The sequence below is a fragment of the Larimichthys crocea genome, chromosome II (assembly GCF_000972845.2).
Source record: "Larimichthys crocea isolate SSNF chromosome II, L_crocea_2.0, whole genome shotgun sequence".
Classification (NCBI taxonomy): Eukaryota; Metazoa; Chordata; class Actinopteri; family Sciaenidae; genus Larimichthys; species Larimichthys crocea.
The window spans coordinates 5455488-5478889 of NC_040012.1; the positions used below are offsets into that span (position 1 = coordinate 5455488).

Genomic DNA, 23402 nt, shown 5'->3' on the forward strand with positions numbered 1-23402 from the left:
GGCAGATCTGCCCGATCCAATATGGCGGCGAAGCCGACGTACGATTCAGCGCTCAATGCGGCGTCTATGTATATATGTCTATGCTGGCTGTGTTTGAGAGCAGGAAGAAGAGGGAGGGGTTATCAAGCTTTGGTTCAGTCCAGGAAGAGGAGCGCTTTGACAGAGATACTGTGTTGTTGTTCAGAGGCAGCGTGATGCAGCACAGCTGATCGATGCGTCTGCAGCACGATCCGAACATGCAGCAAACCGAAATGACGGAGATAAAGTCTGATCTTCGCTGTTCTGTGGTCAAAAGTCACATTCCAGCTCTGATGTCTGCTCCTGTGACTCTGTGTTAGTTTGAAATGAATCACGGAGTCCTGGATGTTCACATACAGACACGGGGAGGTTCAGAGTGAAGTATGCATGCTTCATACCATATACTATCTTTGGGTTTAAGTCATTCTGGATCGTCATTGGTGTTTCAAAGGTGACTCTGGGTGGTACCCCTCGATTCTCTTGACTCTGACTGGTCGATAGAGATGTCAATCATCAGAATCGACCAATGTGCTGCCGAGATATTGATCCGCGTAATGCCTCAGTGAGTTTCACCTTAGCGCTTGAATGCGCAGAGCGCGCAGCGTTCAGGTCTAAAAAATACTGTTTAACATCAATGGGAAGAATTAATAAGGGAATGTTTTCAGTACTGATATTACCCATAATGTTTGATTGACAGGTGAAGAAATGTCACAACAATCAAATGACAGAATTGAACCCTTAAATGACTTCTGTCTATTTCACTTTACACAACTCTGCAGTGGCTCCAAAAGACCAGGATAACCGAAGTCCAGCATAGAGAGGCTGAGTGAACGTGGTCTGGACCATAGACATATATACATAGACATATATACACAGACATATATACATAGACGCCGCATTGAGCGGGTTGGTCGTTGGTCGCGATACGTAAACGGCGCCGCCATATTGGTTCGGGCAGATCTGCCCGTAAACTAATAACAGGAAATGGACTGAACTTCATAAAGCGCCTTTCTACAAAGTTCTTTAAGTTAATGTCTCTTATACACCCATTCACACACACACTAATATATCTGGGAAACAAACAGGCACCAAAAACAACGTATGTAACTTTTAAAGTGATGATTATAAATGTTTACTCCTTATGTAAGCACCAAACCAACGTATGTATTTTTGTAATGCTGAGTGTTTACAGCTACTAATGTGTGTAACACTGTTACTGTGATGAGGATGATAAATATTGAAATTAATTTATTAACATTTAATCTGTGTCTATAAAAACCAGACCTGAAATGATGTAGATGTGACATGAGGGTTTCTGAATAAAGAGCACTAACGTTTACCTACAATCATACATATATACATACAGATACATACAGACAGACACACACAACACACACCACACACACACACCCACACACACATACATACTAATATATATAATATAATATATAAAAATAGATATATATTCTAATATAATATATATATATCTATATTGATAATATAAATATAATATATCTCATATTAGGGCTGTCAATCGATTAAAAAAAATAACTATTAATCGCAACATTGCTGTAATTAATGCGCGATTAATCGCGATTAATCTATCTATAATGTATCAATAAATTAAATGCATTTTTCTGAGACTGAAGCTATAATGAATATTTATTTATGTAAAATGATCAAAATATTGCAGAATAAACACAGAGGTAAAGTATATTTAAATTCATCATTTTATTGGCTTAAGGTGCACATATGCACAGGGCAAATAGATCATTGAGCGGTTGGTCCATTGCGGCGATACGTTAACGTGTCGCGCATATTGGAGGTGGCGGATTTGCCCGTAAACTAAACTAAAACAAGCAGGGCCGGTTTTAGCTATGGCAAGGTGGGCGAGACCGCCCAGGGCGCAGTCTCCGTGAGGGCTTTAATTTAAATGCTCTATACACCGTCACACAAAACACAACTAATATATCTGGGAAACAAAGCTCTATTTGCCACCTCCAAAATTGGCGGCCCCCCACCGGAATAAACAAAACCGGCGTTAATTGTAATATATATATATACATATTATGGCATGCCGTTCAGGAAATTAAACCTTTGAATATAATTGAATGAAACGTGAAAATTGGAGTGAACCTTGAATATTGTAATACAACTTTGAAATATGGAGTGAACCTTGAATATATTGAATGAAATTGAATATATGGAGTGAACCTTGAATATATTGATAATGAAACGGTTGAATATATGGAGATGAACCTGTGAATATATTGAAGCGAAACTTTGAATATATGGAGTGATTTGAATCATTGCTGACTCCTTTGATATGGTGAAACGTGAAATCTTATGGAAACTTTGAATATAGGAAGTGAACGACTTGAATGATTGAAAATGAAACTTGAATATGTTGGAACCGATTCTATGGAGATGAACTTTGAATAGGGAGTGTAACTTTGAATATACTTGAAAGTGAAGTTGAATGAAACTTGAATAATTAATGAACTTGACTGACGTCAGACTTGGCATCCTTGTGTAAGTGTGGATGCTATAGAGAAGCTGAAAAGTGAGTGACAACGAGTTCAGTCCCCGCTCACAATCTCGTTGCGTTGCAGCAGTATTAAACTGATGAGGACATCATTAACACTGCGTCTACGGGCCAAATCCCCCCCGATACCCTGATCAATACCGTTTCCTGACAAGGAAGTTCGGCTCCCTTTTTAATGCGTGGCAACATAAAAACAGGCAGGCAGGCTGTTTATCAGTTTATCACAGCCAACCTCAGCATCGCTTCAACCTCACAGGAGTGCCCCACAACACCCAGGGCAGCTCGGACTGGCAGTCGTGCTACGGGCAAATGCAGATGGGCCGGTCCGCAATCCTGGCGGCACATTTGGGCTCGGTGGCATCCGGGTTGTTTTTTTTGTATGTTTTCGTATTTGTTTATTTTGGAGCCTTTTGCAAACATTTGCCCAGGCAGCCCAAATGGGACTTGCGGCCCATTTGCCAGCCATTTGGAATAGGCTTTGGGTTGCACTGGCTAATAGCGGGTTATATTTGCCTCTTCATGACAGTTCAGAAGTGACGAAACCGAACAGGGATAGACTCATATACATTCTATAGATAATCTTCATACATACATGTTGCACTAATATTAATTACAATAATTAGGACGACAGAGGTTTCTAAACGAGAAAGGAGGAGCAGAGAAAATCCAGTTAAGATGCGGAAAGGGCCGCACAGGTCGGGGATTGACGAACGCTGCGGCCCCAGCAGCGAGCCTTCATATATGGAGCAGTTGCTTAAAAGTACCGAGCTAACACCAAATGGCTCCAACGGGGGAGGAACGGTGTCTCGCTAGTCGACCCGGACCCAGGGTGCCATCCGTCAACCATCCAAGGGGCGCGAGACCTGGATGGTTAGCTTTCAAGTAGTTTTCAGGTGGATTTTAATGAGGTAAAAAACACAGTGATGGCCGTGCGTAATGGCACTGCGCTCTGACGCACACTTCTCCGGGACTGGAGAAGCCTTGCGGCGGATACAGGGATTCTGAACTGAAAGAGAAGCCCTTCATTATTGTTTAGATACAATAAGCATCACCCAATTCGATAGACCATGCAGGTGAATATTTAGTTAGTATTGAACGTATTTTGTGATCCGCGACACATTGTCGCTTTGGGCAGCCTACTCATTCAGCGGACGGCGGACAGACAAATGCACGACATATATATGTGTGTGTGTGTGTGTTTAACCAAGGGAGAAGAATATTATAAGGGAACGTGTTCTTAGTAATGAAGATTACCATAATGTGTGAATTGACAGGTTGAAGAACTGCCACAAAAAAATGACAGAGTTAAACCCTTAATGACTTTTGTCTATTTCACGTTTACCAAACTCTCTGCAGGGTCTCATAAGTATAGTAAGCTAAGTCCAGTCAATAAGAGAGGCCTGGTGAAGTGTCTGGACTCCTGTGGAGGAGAGTCATGGGTTCAGAGACGCATGTAGAAGGACAGAATCCGGTGCCTGTGATCCAGGTACACTCCAACCTTGGGGACCGAGGACGTGAGACGGGAGTTGTGGACATTGTGAACCAAAAATGTGTACTGTTTGGATCTACAATCTTAACGCCCAAGATTGTCTTGAGTCCAAATACATAATAAGTTTAAGCCCCCTGCTCTGGCTGATATTCTTGGTATGACTGCTACAATCAACTCCTCGCTCCTCTAGCCATAAACAAGTCTGCAGTCAGATCTCTCTGTGTTCAAACCTCCAACATGAAGTGAAGCTGTCTGGATGACGAGAATAAGACGGATGTTTGGGTCATCAATGTTGCCTTTCTGTTTCCCTCAGAATAATAACAGCCATGTGTGTGGCGTGTTTTGGATCCAGTAGTGAGTTCACGTAGAGTTTTAAAGAATCCAGCTCTGGTCGTTGGCCTCTGTTGTGACAGTAAAACATCGACTTCAGTCACTGTCAGTGAGATGTTTGTCCATTGGTCCCCGCAGAACGTCCTGTAGTAATATCTCTGAGCTCTGACACAGCAGCTGTCACATCCGCAAAGTACCCTCAGAGACGGATATTGATGCTGGATGAGTCTGTAGATTGGTGCGTGAGTCGTGAAGTGAGGGGTAGTTGTGTAGAAACTGGTTGTGGTCCGCTGTGTGTGAGAGCTTCTCAGCTCAGCGTCTTTCCTCTTCAGCTCAGTGATCTCCTGCTCAAGCTTCTCCTGAAGGATCTTTGACTCGACCCTTCAGTTTCCCTGCTGGCTGACTGCTGCGTTTCACATCAGACCTTCTTTTCTCCATGAGACGGATCAGCTCAGGTAAGATCTCTCACTGTCCTCCATGCTATCTCAGCGCCTTGCTCCCCTCCTGTTGGAGCTCCTCACATTGTCTCTCTTGTCCTGGATTCCTCTGCTGGATTTTAGTCGACTCACCTCGAGCTCTCTCTGCCTCTCAGTCCTTTCTGCTGCACGAGACTGTGTCCGTGGCCTTATTTCATCCACAGAGCAGAGATAACAGATACACTGCCTGATCAGTACGGCAGAAACATCTTCATCACCTCATCTGACGAGAGCAGATGTTCTCCTGGACTTCTTGGAGGGCTCCACCAGCTTGTTTGTTCTTTAATGGACCTCACCTCGTAATGAGGCTGAAGTGTTTCTTCACATAAAGAAGACCAGACAGCCAGCAGGACCTTTCAGAGCTTTCAGTTTCTCCAGTGCAGACATCACAGGGCCATCTTCAGGTCCAGCATAGGCAGTGATCATCAGGAGCAGCTTGGAGTCCAGTCTTCTTCAGTTCCTCCACTAAATCTGCTAACATGTGTTTTTTCTTCAGGACAGGCCTCGGTGTGGAAGGTCTGCCTACACTGAGGGCAGCGGTGGATTCTCTTCTCATCCTCTCCATCCGCAAAGTTTTTGAATATCACTTCATGCAGTAGCTGTGTCCACAGGAATAGTCACCCGGATCCTTCAGTAGATCCAGACAGATCGACACAGAATTTTTCTGGTCCAGGCGATTTTCTTTGCTGCTCCATTTCACCTCTCGGTAACAGTGACTGTCAAATAGTTTCATTGAACAGAAAGAATCTCTTTGCTGATGGGAAACAGATCTCTCCTCTTTTCTGGCTCTTGTCACTTACTGCAGGGAGAGGGAAGTGTTTGTTAGACTTTCACACAGAGTGCATCATACAGGTGACAGGTGTGTTATCCTACTGTTGATAACTGTGCAATAAAACCAGTTGTACTTGACTTTGACACAATATGAAGTTGGCGATTATGTACAAAACTTGTAATGAGTTCTTGCAAAACTTCAAACAGCTTTAAGCTTAAAGACAGACAGGTGGATAAAAAAGACAGACGGTCATTCAACAGAAGAAGCTGAGAAAATGTACAACGGTTGTACTGAGGAACTGATAATGAAAGATGAGAGTCCAAGGGTTCACATGTCTATACTGAGTCACATGAGGTAACAGGGACAGCTGAGCTGGCAGGTGACTGGGTCAGTGTCGTGGTGGTTTTTATTTTTCACTACAGACGATGTCGTATTTGTTTACCTGTAACTGGTGTATATGTTGAACTCATTGTGTACAGTCCTATAGGTCTGTGCGTGTGTCCTTTGTGTTGAGGAAGAGAGAGCCAGAGCACAAAAACACACATGACCTAAAGTTTACACTTTAGCCTGACAGCTGTAGTTTAAAATTGAGATTTTACGTGAAAAATTTAAACATGTTGCTGAAGATGAATTCCACTGGTTGTCTCAGGTCATTCACTGTTTTAAGTGACAACTGAGAAAACTTCTCTGGGGCAACATAAATTTGTTGTGCCTTCATGCTGATTAAAAATCAGACTGGAACAGGTTTGTCCTTTGATAGTTGATTTCTGAGTTGAACTGAATGCAGAGTTTCATATGATATTCTAAGCGTTTATAATACTCGCTAAAGATTCGGTGTGGAAAAGTGGTAGTAACTTTACTGTGTAGGTGCAATAATCATCACAGTTTGTCCAGACTGTGCTTCACACTCAAGCTTTGACCAAACAAATCAATTCTGACTGGTCCTTTCCAGCATTGTTTTTTTTTTTTGAAGTCTGGTGTAATAAATCCTCTTCAATGACAAGTGCACAGATGAATCCTTGGGTAAAAAGCACAAGTGACAGAAAACCGTGCTCATTTCTCTGTGACAAAGCCGTTTAATGAGAAAGTTGAGACGGAACTGACAAATGCGGTTCTGCGTCTAAACATGAATGCTGAACTTTGTGATATGTCACAAGCAGGACTGCCTCAGTATATACTCTCATACTAGTTTTCACATATTTGTCCATCACTTCGTATGAAGAAAAGACTTCATCTGTGAAAAGAAGACCTGTTAGTCATCAATTTAAAAACCTTTGGTTAGGTCGTTCAATGATTTAATGTACAGATCACTTCATCCCACAATCAGGTTTTGACCAGAATCAGCTATGTACAAGAAAACAATCAATCACTCCTTATGGATTATGATTGTGATAATTAAAGAGTTTTTATGAGCTACTTCATTTGTAAATGATAAAATGGAAAGAAAATGCGTGTAATGTACCGCAAATTCTGATGCTTTCTATCATGGCGCTGGAAAAGAAACAACATACAAGCATCAGACAAATTCAAAAAAGATTTAAATCACAGAGAAGTTCATATTGTTCATTGAAATGAAGTCAAACATTTACAAGAGCAACAAATGAGAAGATGTCAAGTAACGACCAGTTTAAACCATCTGTCCCTTAAATGACTTCCGTCGATTTGAGTTTACGCAACTCAGCACTGCCATCCGCCAAAAGGCCAAAGTCCAACATAGAGAGGCTGAGTGAACGTGGTCTGGACTCTGTGGAGGAGAGTCATGGTTTCAGAGACACGGTAGAAGGACAGAAGAATCACTGTGATCCAGGTACACTCCAACTCGGAGGACGAGGAACCTGAGACGGGAGTTTTGGACATTGTTAGGCAAAACTTGTAATTGTTTTTTTTCACATCTTAAAGCCCAAGACTTGGTTATGAAAATCCGAATCTACTTTCATCAGAAAAGCCTCTGCTGAATATTCTTGTATGCGACGGCTTATAACCTCCTCCACTCCACTCACCACTCCGCACCCCGTAACAACGACCAGTCAGACTCTTTCTACTCAGACCTGAGACCTGTAACTGAAGTCTGCTGGATGCCAAAGATAAAACTGGTCTTCCTCATTAAGTGTTGCTTTTCTGTTCCTCGCAGACAGTAAACAGCTGTGTGTGTGCTGTGTTTGGATCCAGTGTGAGTTCACGTGAATTTTAAGAAGTTCAGCTCTGGTCTTTGGCGCGGTTGTGGAAGTGAAGCAAATCGACTATGACCTCACTGTCAGTGAGATGTTTTGTCAGTTCCTCTCCTCAGAAGTCGCGTGTAGTGTATCTCTGAGACGCTGACACAAGCGAGGCTGGCACATCCATCCCAAAAGTCCTCAGAGGAAACAGAGAGGATAGTGATGCTGGATGAGGTCTGTAGATTGCTGAGTGTCGTGACAGTTGAGTGGTATTGTGTTAAGAACTGGATTGTGGTCCTCTGTGTGTAGAGTTCATCAGATCGGCGTCTTTCTCTCGCAGCCGTATCTCCCTGCTAGACCAGACAGGACTTCAGAGCTTTCAGTTTTCTCCCAGTGCAGACATCACAGGCCACATCTTCAGGTCCAGCATAGCAGTGATCATCAGGAGCAGCTTGGAGTCCAGTCTTCTTCAGTTCCTCCACTAAATCTGCTAACATGGTGTTTTTCATCAGGACAGGCCTCGGTGTGAAGGTCTGCCTACACTGAGGGCAGCTGTGGATTCTCTTCTCATCCTCTCCATCCCAGAAGTTTTGAATACACTTCATGCAGTAGCTGTGTCCACAGGGAATAGTCACCGGATCCTTCAGTAGATCCAGACAGATCGAACAGCAGAATTTTTCTTGGTCCAGTCGATTTCTTTGCTGCTCCATTTCACCTCTCGGTTACAGTGACTGTCAAATAGTTTCAGTTGAACAGAAAGAATCTCTTTGCTCTGATGGGAAACAGATCTCTCCTCTTTCTGCTCTTGTTCACTTACTGCAGGGAGAGGGAAGTGTTGTTAGACTTTCAACACAGAGTGCATTCATACAGGTGACAGGGTGTGTTATCTACTGTTGATACTGTGCAATAAAACCAGTTGTACTTTGAACTTTGACACAATATGAAGTTGGCGATTATGTACAAAACTTGTAATGAGTTCTTCAAAACTTCAAACAGCTTTAAGCTTAAAGGCAGACAGGTGGATAAAAAAAGACAGACGGTCATTACAACAAGAAGAAGCTGAGAAAATGTTAACAAGGTTGTACTGAGCAACTGATAATCTGAAGAATGAGAGTCAAGGGTTCACTGTCTATACTGAGGTCAATGAGTAACAGGGAGCAGCTGAGCTGGCAGGTGACTGGGTCATGTGTCGTGGTGGTTTTATTTCACTACAGACGATGTCGTATTTGTTTACGAGCTGTACTGTGTGTATAATGTATGAACTCATTGTGTACAGTCTGTAGGTCTGTGCTGTATGTCCTTTGTGTTGAGGAAGAGAGAGCCAGAGCACAAAAACACACATGACACTAAAGTTACACTTTATCTGACAGCTGTAGTTTAAAATTGAGATTTTACGTGAAAAATGAAACATGTTGCTGAAGATGAATCCACTGGTTTCCAAACTTTTTTTCTTCCAGAAAACCAGTTGGGGCTTCTCATCGTGTTTCAGATGTCCATGAGTTGTTTTAAAGTTCCACTGAACAGAGATGAACTCTCTAAACCTCTCAGAGCCACACATAACACATGAATGTGCTGTCATCACAGCCACGCAGCACATTTCTGATATCTACATCGCTGGTTATCAGGATGAAGGTGCGCTCTTGTTAACCTGCTGTGATGTTCACTGCAGGAAAGACTTCACTGAGACTTCGGCAGCCTTGCATATCAAGCAGAAATTTAAATAGAGATCGAATCACTGGCACCTTTAATTCAGTGTAGCCCGCAGTATCACTATCTCAGTTTGAGTCATTCACTGGTTAAGTGACGACTGAGAAAACTTCTCTGGGGCAACATAAATTTATTGTGTCTTCATGGCTTAAAAATCAGACTGAACATGTTGTCTTTATGATGTTGATTCTGATTTAACTGAATGCAGCATTTCATATAGATATTTCTACGGTTATTAAATTACTCCTAAAGATTCTGTGCTGGAAAAGGTGGAGTAACTTTACCTGTGATGGTGCAATAAGTCAATCACAGTTGTCAGGACTTCTTCACGCTCAAGCTTGACCAAATCAATCCTGACTGTCTTTCCAGCTTTTTTTTTTTTTTTAAGTCTGTGTAATAAATCCTCTTCAATGACTAAGTGCACAGATGAATCCTTGGTGGTAAAAAGCAACAAGTGACAGAAAACTCTGCTCATTTCTCTGTGACAAAGCCGGTTTAATGAGGAAAGTTGAGACTGAACTGACAAATGCTGTTCTGCTCTAAACATGAATGCTGAACTTTGTGATATTTCACAAGCAGGACTGCCTCATTTATATACTCTCATACTAGTTTCACATTTTGTCCATCAGCTTCGTATGAAGAAAAGACTTCATCTGTGAAAAGAAACCTTTATTCATCATTTAAACCTTTGGTTAGGTCTGTTCAATGATTTCATGTACAGATTCACTTCATCCACACAATCAGTTGGTTTGACCAGAATCAGCTATGTACAAGAAAACAATCAATCATCTCCTTATTGATTATGATTGTGATAATTAAAGTTTTATGATACTTCATTTGTAAATTGATAAAATGGAAAGAAAATGCATGTAAATGTAACGCTAAATTCTGATGCTTTCTATCATGCGCTGGAAAAGAAACAACATACAAATACATCAGTACAAATTCAAAAAAGATTTAAATCACAGAGAAGTTCATATTTTCATTGAAATGAAGTCAAACATTTACAGAGCAACAAATGAGAAGATGTCAAAGTACGACCAGTTTAACCATCTGTCCCTTAAATGACTTCCGTCTATTTGAGTTTACGCAACTCAGCACTGCCTCCGCCAAAAGGCCAAAGTCCAACATAGAGAGGCTGAGTGAACGTGGTCTGGACTCTGTGGAGGAGAGTCATGGTTTCAGAGACACTGTAGAAGGACAGAATACCTGCACTGTGATCCAGGTACACTCCAACTCTGGAGGACAGAGGACCTGAGACGGGAGTTTGGACATTGTTATGCAAAAACTTGTAATTGTTTTTTTCACATCTTAAAGCCCAAGACTTGTTATTAAATCCGAATCTACTTTCATCAGAAAAGTCTCTGCTAATATTCTTGTATGCGACTGCTATATAACCTCCTCCACTCCAGTCCACCTCCCAGTAACAACGACCAGTCAGACTCTTTCTACTCAGGACCTGAGACCTGTAACTGAATCTGCTTGGATGCCAAAGATAAAACTGGTCTTCTCTCATTAATGTTGCTTTTCTGTTCCGCTCAGACAGTAACAGCTGTGTGTGTGCTGTGTTTGGATCCAGTGTGAGTTCACGTGAATATTTTAAGAACTCAGCTCTGGTCTTTGGCTCTGGTTCTGGTAGTGAAACATGGACTTCAGTGTCTGTCAGTGAGATGTTTGTCCGTTGGTCCCTCAGAACGTCCTGTAGTTTATCTCTGAGCTCTGACACAGCAGCTGTCACATCCTCAAAGTACCTCAGAGGACGGATATTGATGCTGGATGAGTCTGTAGATTGGCTGAGTCGTGACAGTGAGGGGTAGTTGTGTAGAAACTGGTTGTGGTCCTCTGTGTGTGAGAGCTTCTCCAGCTCAGCGTCTTTCCTCTTCAGCTCAGTGATCTCCTGCTCCAGCTTCTCCTGAAGATCTTTGACTCGACTCACTTCAGTTTCCTGCTGGGATCTGACCTGCTGCTTCACATCAGACCTTCTTTTCTCCATGAGACGGATCAGCTCAGTGAAGATCTTCTCACTGTCCTCCACTGCTTTATCAGCAGAGCCATTGATAGCCTCCACCTCCTGTTGGAGCTCCTTCACATCTTTCTCTCTGTCCTGGATTCTCTGCTGGATGTTTAGTCGACTCACCTCGAGCTCTCTCTGCCTCTCAGTCCTTTCTGCTGCAGCTGAGACTGTGTCGTGGCCTTTATGTTCATCCACAGAGCAGAGATAACAGATACACTGCTGATCAGTACGGCAGAACATCTTCATCACCTCATCATGACGAGAGCAGATGTTCTCCTGGAGCTTCTTGGAGGGCTCCACCAGCTTGTGTTTCTTTAATGGAGCTACATCATGATGAGGCTGGAGGTGTTTCTCACAGTAAGAGGCCAGACAGACCAGACAGGACTTCAGAGCTTTCAGTTTTCTCCCAGTGCAGACATCACAGGCCACATCTTCAGGTCCAGCATAGCAGTGATCATCAGGAGCAGCTTGGAGTCCAGTCTTCTTCAGTTCCTCCACTAAAGCTGCTAACATGGTGTTTTTCACCAGGACAGGCCTCGGTGTGAAGGTCTGCCTACACTGAGGGCAGCTGTGGATTCTCTTCTCATCCTCTCCATCCCAGAAGTTTTGAATACACTTCATGCAGTAGCTGTGTCCACAGGGAATAGTCACCGGATCCTTCAGTAGATCCAGACAGATCGAACAAGAAATAGTTTCCCGGGCCAGCTGAGCTCCTTTCTGCGCCATTTCAGCTCTCTGTGACAACGACTGTCTGAGTTTCACTTCCTCAGAAATGAAACTAGTCTGAGCTCTGATCTCAACAACATGTGTCTCTGCAGTGAACGGGGCCTGACGTGTTGGTTCCACCCATCTTCAAACTGGAGATCTGAAGGGGAGGGAACAAGGAAACATGTGGACAGAGTGGAGCTGGCTGTGTTTGAGAGCAGGAAGAAGAGGGAGGGGTTATCAAGCTTTGGTTCAGTCCAGGAAGAGGAGCGCTTTGACAGAGATACTGTGTGTTAACACTTGTTTACAATAGAGCTCATTGAAAAACACTGAACTGATTTGAATCTATGTAACATCACACTATGTCAGTCTGTTCAACAGGAGTCACAGCCTGTAACACTGATGCTGCATTCAGGTCACATGGGAAAGGTGGGAGAGAAGACTTTCCACTTTACAAATATGATTCACATCATCACACGTTAGTGTGACATTTTGTCCGTCAGCTTTGTATGAGACCCTGGAATGAAGACCAGAAGAAAAGACTTTGTTCATGTTGGTTTATTCATTCTGTAAAGCTTCACTTTGTTCACACATCCCATCAGTAAAGTCTGTTCAGTGACTCTTGTTCAATGATTTCATGTACAGATTCACTTCATCCACACAATCAGTTTGTTTGACCAGAATCTCAGCTATGTACAAGAAAACAATCAATTATCTCCTTATTGATTATGAACATGATAATTACAGTTTTATAACACTATATAGAGCTTCATTTGTACATCATTTACAACAACACTTAATCTCCCAAACATATAAATGTAAATGTCATGATAGATTAGGCTAAAAAATTATTGAGAACAAAATATCTTTGATAAAAAAGTGTCTGATGTTTTCTCTCATACAGTGAAAGCCAAACAGTGTACAAATACATAAAACATGCAACAAAATACAACAAAAATATCCAACAATCATTGAAATGACAGAGAAGTTTATATTTTCATGTCAGTTCAGGTTAACTAAAGTCATCATGAGCAGTGATAGCCTCCATGGCTAAACAGACACAGGGAGGAGCTCCACCTAAAGAAACTCAAACATTTACACAACGACCAATGAGAAGAGGGCAAAGTACCGCCCATAATGTTTGATTGACAGGTGAAGACATGTTACAACAATCAAATGACAGCATTTAACCCTTAAATGACTTCTGTCTATTTCAGTCTACACAACTCTGCAGTGTCTCCAAAAGAATAGTAAAACCGAAGTCCAGCATAGAGAGGCTGAGTGAACGTGGTCTGGACTCTGTGGAGGAGAGTCATGGTTTCAGAGACGCTGTAGAAGGACAGAATACCTGCACTGTGATCCAGGTACACTCCAACTCTGGAGGACTGAGGACCTGAGACGGGAGTTTGGACTTTGTTGTACCAAAAGTTATATCTGTTTGTGTCACAATATAACCTCCAAGATTTGTCATTGTATCCAAATCCACATTCATCTGAGCTCCCTGCTCTGCTGATATTCTTGTATGTGACTGCTACATCAACTCCTCCTCCTCTCCTCTCCACCTCCCAGTAACAACGTCCAGTCAGTCTCTCTCTACTCAGGACCTGATCCCAATAAGTGAATCTGTCTGGGTGACTAGAATAAGACTGAGGTTGTTACATTAATGTCACTTTTCTGTTCCCCTCAGATAATAACAGCTGTGTGTTTGCTGTGTTTGGATCCAGTGTGAGTTCACGTGAATATTTTAAGAACTCAGCTCTGGTCTTGGGCTCTGGTTCTGGTCCTGACAGTGAAACATGGACTTCAGTGTCTGTCAGTGAGATGTTTGTCCGTTGGTCCCTCAGAACGTCCTGTAGTTTATCTCTGAGCTCTGACACAGCAGCTGTCACATCCTCAAAGTCCCTCAGAGGACGGATATTGATGCTGGATGAGTCTGTAGATTGGCTGAGTCGTGACAGTGAGGGGTAGTTGTGTAGAAACTGGTTGTGGTCCTCTGTGTGTGAGAGCTTCTCCAGCTCAGCGTCTTTCCTCTTCAGCTCAGTGATCTCCTGCTCCAGCTTCTCCTGAAGATCTTTGACTCGACTCACTTCAGTTTCCTGCTGGGATCTGACCTGCTGCTTCACATCAGACCTTCTTTTCTCCATGAGACGGATCAGCTCAGTGAAGATCTTCTCACTGTCCTCCACTGCTTTATCAGCAGAGCCATTGATAGCCTCCACCTCCTGTTGGAGCTCCTTCACATCTTTCTCTCTGTCCTGGATTCTCTGCTGGATGTTTAGTCGACTCACCTCGAGCTCTCTCTGCCTCTCAGTCCTTTCTGCTGCAGCTGAGACTGTGTCGTGGCCTTTATGTTCTTCCACAGAGCAGAGATAACAGATACACTGCTGATCAGTACGGCAGAACATCTTCATCACCTCATCATGACGAGAGCAGATGTTCTCCTGGAGCTTCTTGGAGGGCTCCACCAGCTTGTGTTTCTCAAAGGCAGAGGATTCAAAGTGAGGCTGGAGGTGTTTCTCACAGTAAGAGACCAGACAGACCAGACAGGACTTCAGAGCTTTCAGTTTTCTCCCAGTGCAGACATCACAGGCCACATCTTCAGGTCCAGCATAGCAGTGATCATCAGGAGCAGCTTGGAGTCCAGTCTTCTTCAGTTCCTCCACTAAAGCTGCTAACATGGTGTTTTTCACCAGGACAGGCCTCGGTGTGAAGGTCTGCCTACACTGAGGGCAGCTGTAGATGTTCCTGTTATCCATTAGATCCCAGTTGGATTTAATACAGTTCATGCAGTAGCTGTGTCCACAGGGAATAGTCACTGGATCCTTCAGTAGATCCAGACAGATTGAACAAGAGAAGGTTTCAAGGTCCAGCTGAACTCCTTCGTGCACCATTTCAGCTCTCTGTGACGGTAGCTTTATGACTTTTTACTTTCTTAAAACTCAAAATATTTTGAGCTCTGATCCTTTACGCCTGCCTTCAAATTGTAGATCTGAAAAAGAGGAAACAAGGAAACATAAGTGTTGAGCTTGCTTCATTACATTTAGAAACACAGTGTGTCTGACACTACAAATATTGACAGGAATAGAAGAATGTTTAGTCTATTGGTCTGTTATTAATATTATGGAATATTGGTGTAATATATGGAGGGTGGTGGTAGTAGTAGTAGTAGTAGTAGTAGTAGTAGTAGTAGTAGTAGTAGTAGTGCTGGACTGAACTCCTAAACTGCTAACACAGCTTTGTGTGGCTGCCCAACCCTCCACCATCTCTCCACATAAACATGTCTATGACCTTTATGAATATGTAAATACATAAACACAAAGTATCTATTATATTCTATTGTCAATATTCTAGAAATACAATCAGGTATAGTATGAATCAGAAATACTTTAATAATCCCAGGGGGAAATTATTTAATAATGAAACAATTAAATTAAAATTATATTAATTATTATAATTTAATTATTTAAAATTTGAATATATCAGATTATACTCATAATAATAATAATAATAATAATAATATAAATAAAACAGTAAGTATGTTATGACATAGACATTACAGCCAAACAAAGCCTTTTTTACTCCACATGGAGTTTAGTGGTGTATAAATCTGACTCATTGAAACAAATGTAAACGTATCGTTGCTTTTTTTTTAAATCCAGAATAACTACAGCTACTCGTTGTTTGTTTACACGGGCCTTGCCGGTGTTTCGGTGTAATGAGCGACCGTGTTAACTGGTGACCGCCAGCCGAACACAGGAAGTAGAAACGTAACGTGGCAACGAGACACGAATCAGAAGAAGCGGGTATTTATTTATTTTTAAAAACATCGTAACGTTGATGAAAACTAATTCACGAGACATCTGAGTGTGTTTCTGTTCCTAACTATCACGACCAAGCGCTAACGGCTGACGCCGAGTTAAACACGGTCGCTCGTTTAACCGAAACACCGTCGTCGTCTCCGCAGTGACCGCATTTTAGAGCCTGAGATAAACATTACGACAGACCGGGACCCTGATGAGGAGAAGCGGGAACAGAAATAACGGATGGATAAACATTACGACAACGTTTAAACAACATTGTAACAACGTTTAAACAACGTTTAAACAACATTGTAACAACATTGTAACAACATTGTAACAACATTGTAACAGCTCGACTTACCTCTGCTCGAACAGCGCTAATACACAGGAAGTGATTTCAAATTTCTTCTTCTTCTGCTTTTAAATGTGAGCTCCAGGGGGAGGAGCGTCGATTCCTCCACATAGTGGCCAAACCGTGTAATTACAGCAACGGCGACTCCGTCCACTGACCCACAAGGAAAGACCTTTTCTCCCGCCATAAGCAACTTATTAGATTTTGATGATTTTAGTCATAAATATAATATTGAATGTTCCAGAAACGACTACTGGGCTGTAATTAAAGCAATTCCACAGGCTCTCATCTGTATGATTAAGGGAACTTTAATGTACATGCCGATAACACCTGAACTACACACCCTGTCCATAAATAACCAACCTTTATTAGAGAAAAAGGGTAACAACAAATGTTTGAGATCTACTCTCACCAAAGATTTTTTTCCTTTCTCCCTCAAAAGAAAACATAATGTTAAAGGAATACTCCACGTTGAATACCAAGAGAATTAGATGTACATTTCTTAGTTTTGCTATCTCTACTAAAGCGAAAGAGGTACACTTCAAAACAATAAATGACATTTTATTCTTGCAGGGAATTTTTAAGACTTATATTTAATTTGGACTGTAATGAATGTGCTTTTTGTAAAACAGAAGTAAGAACACTTGAACATTTAATGTTTTCTTGCAATCTATCTGATTTGTTTTGGAAAGACTTAACTGGTTAACCTATAATAATATAGATGTGCCGCCCGTGACTTACAATAATGTGAGATTTAGTTTCATAATGGAGGACAGAAAACTAGAATATAACATAAATAATTTGGTTATATTCGCCAAATACTTTCTACACAAATGTAAATTCTTAAAAAATACCCCACGTTTCAACATTTTTCTAAAAGAACTGCACCTTTACTTTGATTCTTTAAAACTTGTGAAATCAAAGAAAGCCCTATTGCTGTATGACAGTTTATCAACTTTTACTTTTGATTGATCCCCTATAAGTTTTTTTTCTTTCTTTCCATTGTTTTGCTTTATATTGTTGTTCTGTTTATATCCTATTCTTCTTGAATGTAAGAAATGCTACGCTCAATTCTGAAAGCAACAACTTTTGTAGTTGTATTTGAATATGCTTATTTGTATTGTATTTTGCAATAAAGTTAATAAAAATGTTTTGAAAAGCAGCTTACATTGAAAAAGAAGTGGCTGTAAAAATATGTGTAAGAACTGTAATAGTAAATTCAATGTCCTTGTTTCAATCACTGGAGATGCACAACCTCCCCCCTTCTTCATATAGGACATCAGCTCCTTTTGTCTCTGTAAATAGTGATGCATAGCTTCCCCCCTCCTTAACATAAGTCATCAGCTCCTTTTGTCTTTGTAAACTGTGATGCATAGTTTCCCCCCTCCTTAACATAAGTCATCAGCTCCTTTTGTCTTTGTAAATTGTGACGCCTAGACTCAACTTTGCACCTGAATACAAGGTCCTGCAGGATACTTCAAGTGTAAAGCATAGACCATACTTTTCTTTTCTCTTTTCCTTGTTGCTCCTTTTGCATATTCATCTGCCAAGATGGCACCGATATGTGTAGAAACCCATTGACAGGATTTATCATCAAACCCAGTATCACAGTATCTCTGTGGGAGCACAGCATGATTACTATGCATATTATTATGCATATTATTTCATCAACCCAAATCATTAACGAAAACTCCTCTAACCTCCACTACATCCCTGATTATCAGGATGAAGGCGCCCCCTCTTGTGCTGTGCATCAGTTTTCAGGTGGCCGTCAACTGTTTGTAATAAGAAACACATCTTATAAACCTCAAACAGATCACTGCATGTCTGAGAAAACACACCTGAACCTCAAAGAAACTATAAACTGTAAATCAAAAAAAAGTTTAGTCTGGGGAAACAGGACTGTTTGTAGATCTATAAAGACCCATAAAGCAATCTGGTGTACTGGTGCCAATTCATCGGGACTAGACTCTGCAGTTTTCATACTGTCACGCGGTGAGGTCAAGCTGGGTTTTTGTCTTGTCTTGTCATTTTCTGTTTTATTTTGAAGAGTAACTCTCCTCTGGTTTCAGGTCACTTGCCCTTCCTCATGTGTCACCAGTCGGCTTGTCTTCCCTGATTCCTGATTGTGTCCACCTGTTTCCCATTGCCCTCATGTGTCTTATAGTCTGCGTCTCCCTTTGTCCTGAGTGTTTCGTTCTAGTCGTTCACCCCAGCCAGTCTTTTCCACAGTCCTTGAGCTACCTTGCTTCCCCATGTAACGTGTGCTTGTCGTATTTTGCCTCCACGTGAGTGATTTTTTTGTTGTATATTTCATAGTTTATGGTCATTGTTTTCTGTTCAGTTTTATAGCAGACTTAGCTTTTGTCCTCCCTTTGTGGAGTGATTATCTGTTAACTTTTTCCTCTTTGCTTTTATGTTTTTTCCCTCTTCGGAGTGGTTTTGTTTTGTAGAGTATATTCTTGAAAACGTATCTTTATTTTTAACTCTAGTGTAATTTTTCATAGTCTATTCTTTGTGTCACTCAGTGTTGGAGTTCTCCAAATAAAGTTCTGCCCAGTCGGTCATTTATCTGCATCTGAGTCCTCCTTAAGTCCAGGTCTGACACCTACATCTTAAAGACAAGAGACACTCCTTTAATGACAATGATGTTTGCATCTTGGACAGGCAAGACATCTACGAGCTTTCCTAGTGTAAACACACAGACCCCCCACCATGCAGTCAGAACTGAAGAAGCTTCTTAGATGAGAGGCGAAACGACTTCACGGAGCTACAAACAAGTCCAGTTGCCCCAGACTTAACCTTTCTTGAAGAAAGATGACCTGACTGAGAACCTTCACAGAATTATAAACCGTAATGAAATCTGTGATTTTGACTTTGTGTTATTGTGTCCACTTCTGTTTAGGAGGCACTTCAACATCTGGATTAGCATGTAGTCAGATTGCTTCACTGAATGAAGCTGAACTCCCAATACTACTCAATACTAGGGCTAATTAGTCCTGAATTAAGTTTATTAAGTCAGCATGTGAACGCCGATCTAAACAAGTTAAAGGTCCAGTGTGTAGACTTTAGTTGCATCTCATGTTGTAATCGCTGCATCACCCTCACCTTCCTAGTGTAAAAGAACACTTGAAAGGCTCTGTCTAGAGTCAGTATTTAGTTTGTCTGTTCTGGGCTACTGTAGAAACACAGTCTTTCCAAATGGTGCCTGATAAAGTTTGATGTGGTCGATCCATCATTCTTTATTTTGATGCAGCAGATTTTTGTTGTTGTTTGGGTGTTGTGTAAAGTTAAGATTTCTGACAAATGGCACACCAGCTGCAGGTGTCACTCACCATGACATTGGTGCCGCTGCTTGCAGTTATTTGTGGCCCCAGATGTGTAATTACGCGTGATAATGAAGGAGACAACGATTCCCAAAAGTCCCAGATTTTGAGTCTCAAGTCAAGTCTGAGTGTGTGCGACTTGACTGCGATTTGATCAGTTGTATCCAACTACAAGAGAAACTCTGCTGGCTAAGCTCCAAAACATGAAAGGCATGTGCAGGGCAAATATCCAAGAACTGCTCCACTTATTGGGCACTGAGGTTAAGCAGCTTATTGGCATCCATCTGCAGAGCATATGGGTTTGATGGATTCTGCTCTACAATAATGTCAAAGATATCTGAACATGATGACCTCAGGCTGTGGACGTGTGATTTATCAGGATATGGAGGGAAGCTGAAATTGCTTCACCCTACACTTTGTGACAATGTGCCATTTAAAATGAAGAAGTCTATAACTTTGTTTTTTGACTACTGACCATGATGTTTGACACAATTAGAAAGTTTGTACTCAGCTTTAGAATCCTGGTCTAAAACATGCAGACAACCTGAGCTGAGGAGCTTTAACCTCCACTACATCCCTGGTTATCAGGATGAAGGCGCCCTCTTGTGTCGTTCATCAGTTTTCACATTTCCCTCGTTCACCTGCTGTGATGTTCACTGCAGGAAACAACAAACAACATCAGTAAAGACAGATTTGAATCTATGTAATATCACACTATGTCAGTCTGTTCAACAGGAGTCACAGCCTGTAACACTGATGCTGCATTCAGGTCACATGGGAAAGATGGGAGAGAAGAGTTTCCACTTTACAAATATGATTCACATCATCACATGTTAGTGTGACATTTTGTCCGTCAGCTTTGTATGAGACCCTGGAATGAAGACCAGAAGAAAAGACTTTGTTCATGTTGGTTTATTCATTCTGTAAAGCTTCACTTTGTTCACACATCCCATCAGTAATTACAGTTTTATAATGTGTCAATGTAACTATTTTATAGGTTGAATACAACATTTGGTCGACGTAAAGAAACTCAAACATTTACAGAAAAACCAATGAAACAATGTGAAAGTACCGCCCATAATGTTTGATTGACAGGTGAAGAAATGTCACAGCAATCAGAGCCTAACAACAGAGTCAGGAGGAGGTGCAGAAGACTAGATTCTAGTTTTCTCTCAGACCATATAAAAAAATGAATTAATGATATTATTAATGATAATAATCACAGACTGTTTTAAAATAAGTTGCTGTAATTCATTTTTACATTGATTACAACAACAACAATCTGCCAAAATCTGATACATTTATTTACAAAATAAATGAGAACAAAAATTTATGATAAAGGAAGGACCGGTACTTTCTCTCTTTAGACTCTGTTAGACTGTTGTTTATACTTTGGTATTTTTACAAAAGTAAAATTTTTAATGGAAAAGGTATTTCTACAGTTTGGTATTGCTGCTTGACTTTACTTGTGTCTATTTGAGTTTACAGAACTCAGCAGTGTCTCCAAGATAATTAAATGCAAGTCCAACATAGAGAGGCTGAGTGAACGTGGTCTGGACTCTGTGGAGGAGAGTCATGGTTTCAGAGACGCTGTAGAAGGACAGAATACCTGCACTGTGATCCAGGTACACTCCAACTCTGGAGGACTGAGGACCTGAGACAGGAGTTTGGACTTTGTTGTAGACAAATGAATAAATGTTTTCATTATAATTCATTGCCCAAGATTTGTCATTAAATCCAAATTTACATTCATCTGAGCTCCCTGCTCTGCTGATATTCTTGTATGTGACTGCTACAATAACTCCTTTTCCTTTCCACTCCACCTCCCAGTAACAACGTCCAGTCAGACTCTCTGTGCTGAGGACCTGACAACATGAAGTGAATCTGTCTGGATGACGAGAATAAGACTGGTTTACTAACTTTGCTGTTGCTTTTCTGTTCCCCTCAGATAATGACATTTTTGTGTATGCTGTATTTGGATCCAGTGTGATTTCACGTGAATACTTTAGGAACTCGGATTTGGTCTTGATCTCTAATGGTGACAATAAAACATTGACTTTACTCACTGTCCGTGAGATGTTTGTCCATTGGTCACTCAGAACATCCTGAAGTTTATCTCTGAGCTCTGACACAGCAGCTGTCACATCCTCAAAGTACCTCAGAGGACGGATATTGATGCTGGATGAGTCTGTAGATTGGCTGAGTCGTGACAGTGAGGGGTAGTTGTGTAGAAACTGGTTGTGGTCCTCTGTGTGTGAGAGTTGTTTCAGCTCAGCGTCTTTCCTCTTCAGCTCAGTGATCTCCTGCTCCAGCTTCTTCTGAAGATCTTTGACTCGACTCACTTCAGTTTCCTGCTGGGATCTGACCTGCTGCTTCACATCAGACCTTCTTTTCTCCATGAGACGGATCAGCTCAGTGAAGATCTTCTCATTGTCCCTTACTGCTTTATCAGCAGAGCCATTGATAGCCTCCACCTCCTGTCGGAGCTCCTTCACATCTTTCTCTCTGTCCTGGATTCTCTGCTGGATGTTTAGTCGACTCACCTCGAGCTCTCTCTGCCTCTCAGTCCTTTCTGCTGCAGCTGGAGCAGACCTTCTTTTCTCCATGAGACGGATCAGCTCAGTGAAGATCTTCTCATTGTCCCTACTACTGCTTTATCAGCAGAGCCAGTTGATAGCCTCCACCTCCTGTGGAGCTCCTTCACATCTTCTCTCTGTCCTGGATTCTCTGCTGGATGTTTAGTCGACTCACCTCGAGCTCTCTCTGCCTCTCAGTCCTTTCTGCTGCAGCTGAGACTGTGTCGTGGCCTTTATGTTCATCCACAGAGCAGAGATAACAGATACACTGCTGATCAGTACGGCAGAACATCTCATCACCTCATCATGACGAGAGCAGATGTTTCCTGGAGCTTCTTGGAGGGCTCCACAGCTGTTTTTTAATGGCAATCATAATGAGGCTGGAGGTGTTTCTCCAGTAAGAGACCAGACAGACCAGACAGGACTTCAGAGCTTTCAGTTTTCTCCCAGTGCAGAAATCACAGGCACACATCTTCAGGTCCAGCATAGCAGTGATCATCAGGAGCAGCTTGGAGTCCAGTCTTCTTCTATCCACTAAACTGCTAACATGTGTTTTTTCACAGGACAGGCCTCGGTGTGAAGGTCTGCCTACACTGAGGGCAGCTGTGGATTCTCTTCTCATCCTCTCCATCCCAGAAGTTTTGAATACAGTTCATGCAGTAGCTGTGTCCACAGGGAATAGTCACGGATCCTTCAGTAGATCCAGACAGATCGAACAAGAATAATTTCCCGCCAGCTGGAGCTTCTGCGCCATTTCAGCTCTCTGTGACAACGACTGTCTGACCTATCAACACTGGAGATCTGAAGGGGAGGGAACAAGGAAACATGGACAGAGTGGAGCTGGCTGTGTTTGAGAGCAGAGAAGAAGGGGGGGGGTATCAAGCTTTGGTTCAGTCCAGGAAGAGGAGCGCTTTCAGAGAGACTGTGTGTTAACACTTGTTTACAATGGAGCTCATTGAAAAACACTGATAGTATGTTAATCCTGTATTATAATTTATCAAATTTTATGATTACAATAATTCAAACACAACACAGAAGGCAAGACATTAATCACTGCTGAAAGGTGATAAAATTCAATATGAATCAATTATATTATTCAATCGTTTAAAAGCATCGCTGGGATGTCTAAATAAATA

The 23402-nt window shown here is 41.7% G+C and overlaps 3 protein-coding genes across 3 annotated transcripts; all 3 read right to left on the minus strand.

The window, feature by feature from the left end:
* Positions 1-9967: 9967 nt before the first annotated feature.
* LOC109140472 (tripartite motif-containing protein 16) lies at positions 9968-12600 on the minus strand. Its single transcript, XM_027289813.1, has one exon. It carries the CDS (start codon positions 12231-12233, stop codon positions 10569-10571), a length of 1665 nt encoding a protein of 554 aa, XP_027145614.1. The 5' UTR covers positions 12234-12600; the 3' UTR covers positions 9968-10568.
* Positions 12601-12765: 165 nt separating this feature from the next.
* Positions 12766-17048, minus strand: LOC109136664 (tripartite motif-containing protein 16). Its single transcript, XM_027289805.1, is given in 2 exon segments — positions 12766-15201; positions 16374-17048. A coding segment is annotated over 1 exon segment (1683 nt). The 5' UTR covers positions 15104-15201; positions 16374-17048; the 3' UTR covers positions 12766-13420.
* Positions 17049-20587: 3539 nt separating this feature from the next.
* LOC109140473 (tripartite motif-containing protein 16) lies at positions 20588-22263 on the minus strand (the record flags this gene model as incomplete). The annotated part of the gene is made up of 1 exon (XM_027289824.1): positions 20588-22263. A coding segment is annotated over one exon (1101 nt), but the record flags the coding sequence as incomplete, so codon positions are not given.
* Positions 22264-23402: the final 1139 nt, after the last annotated feature.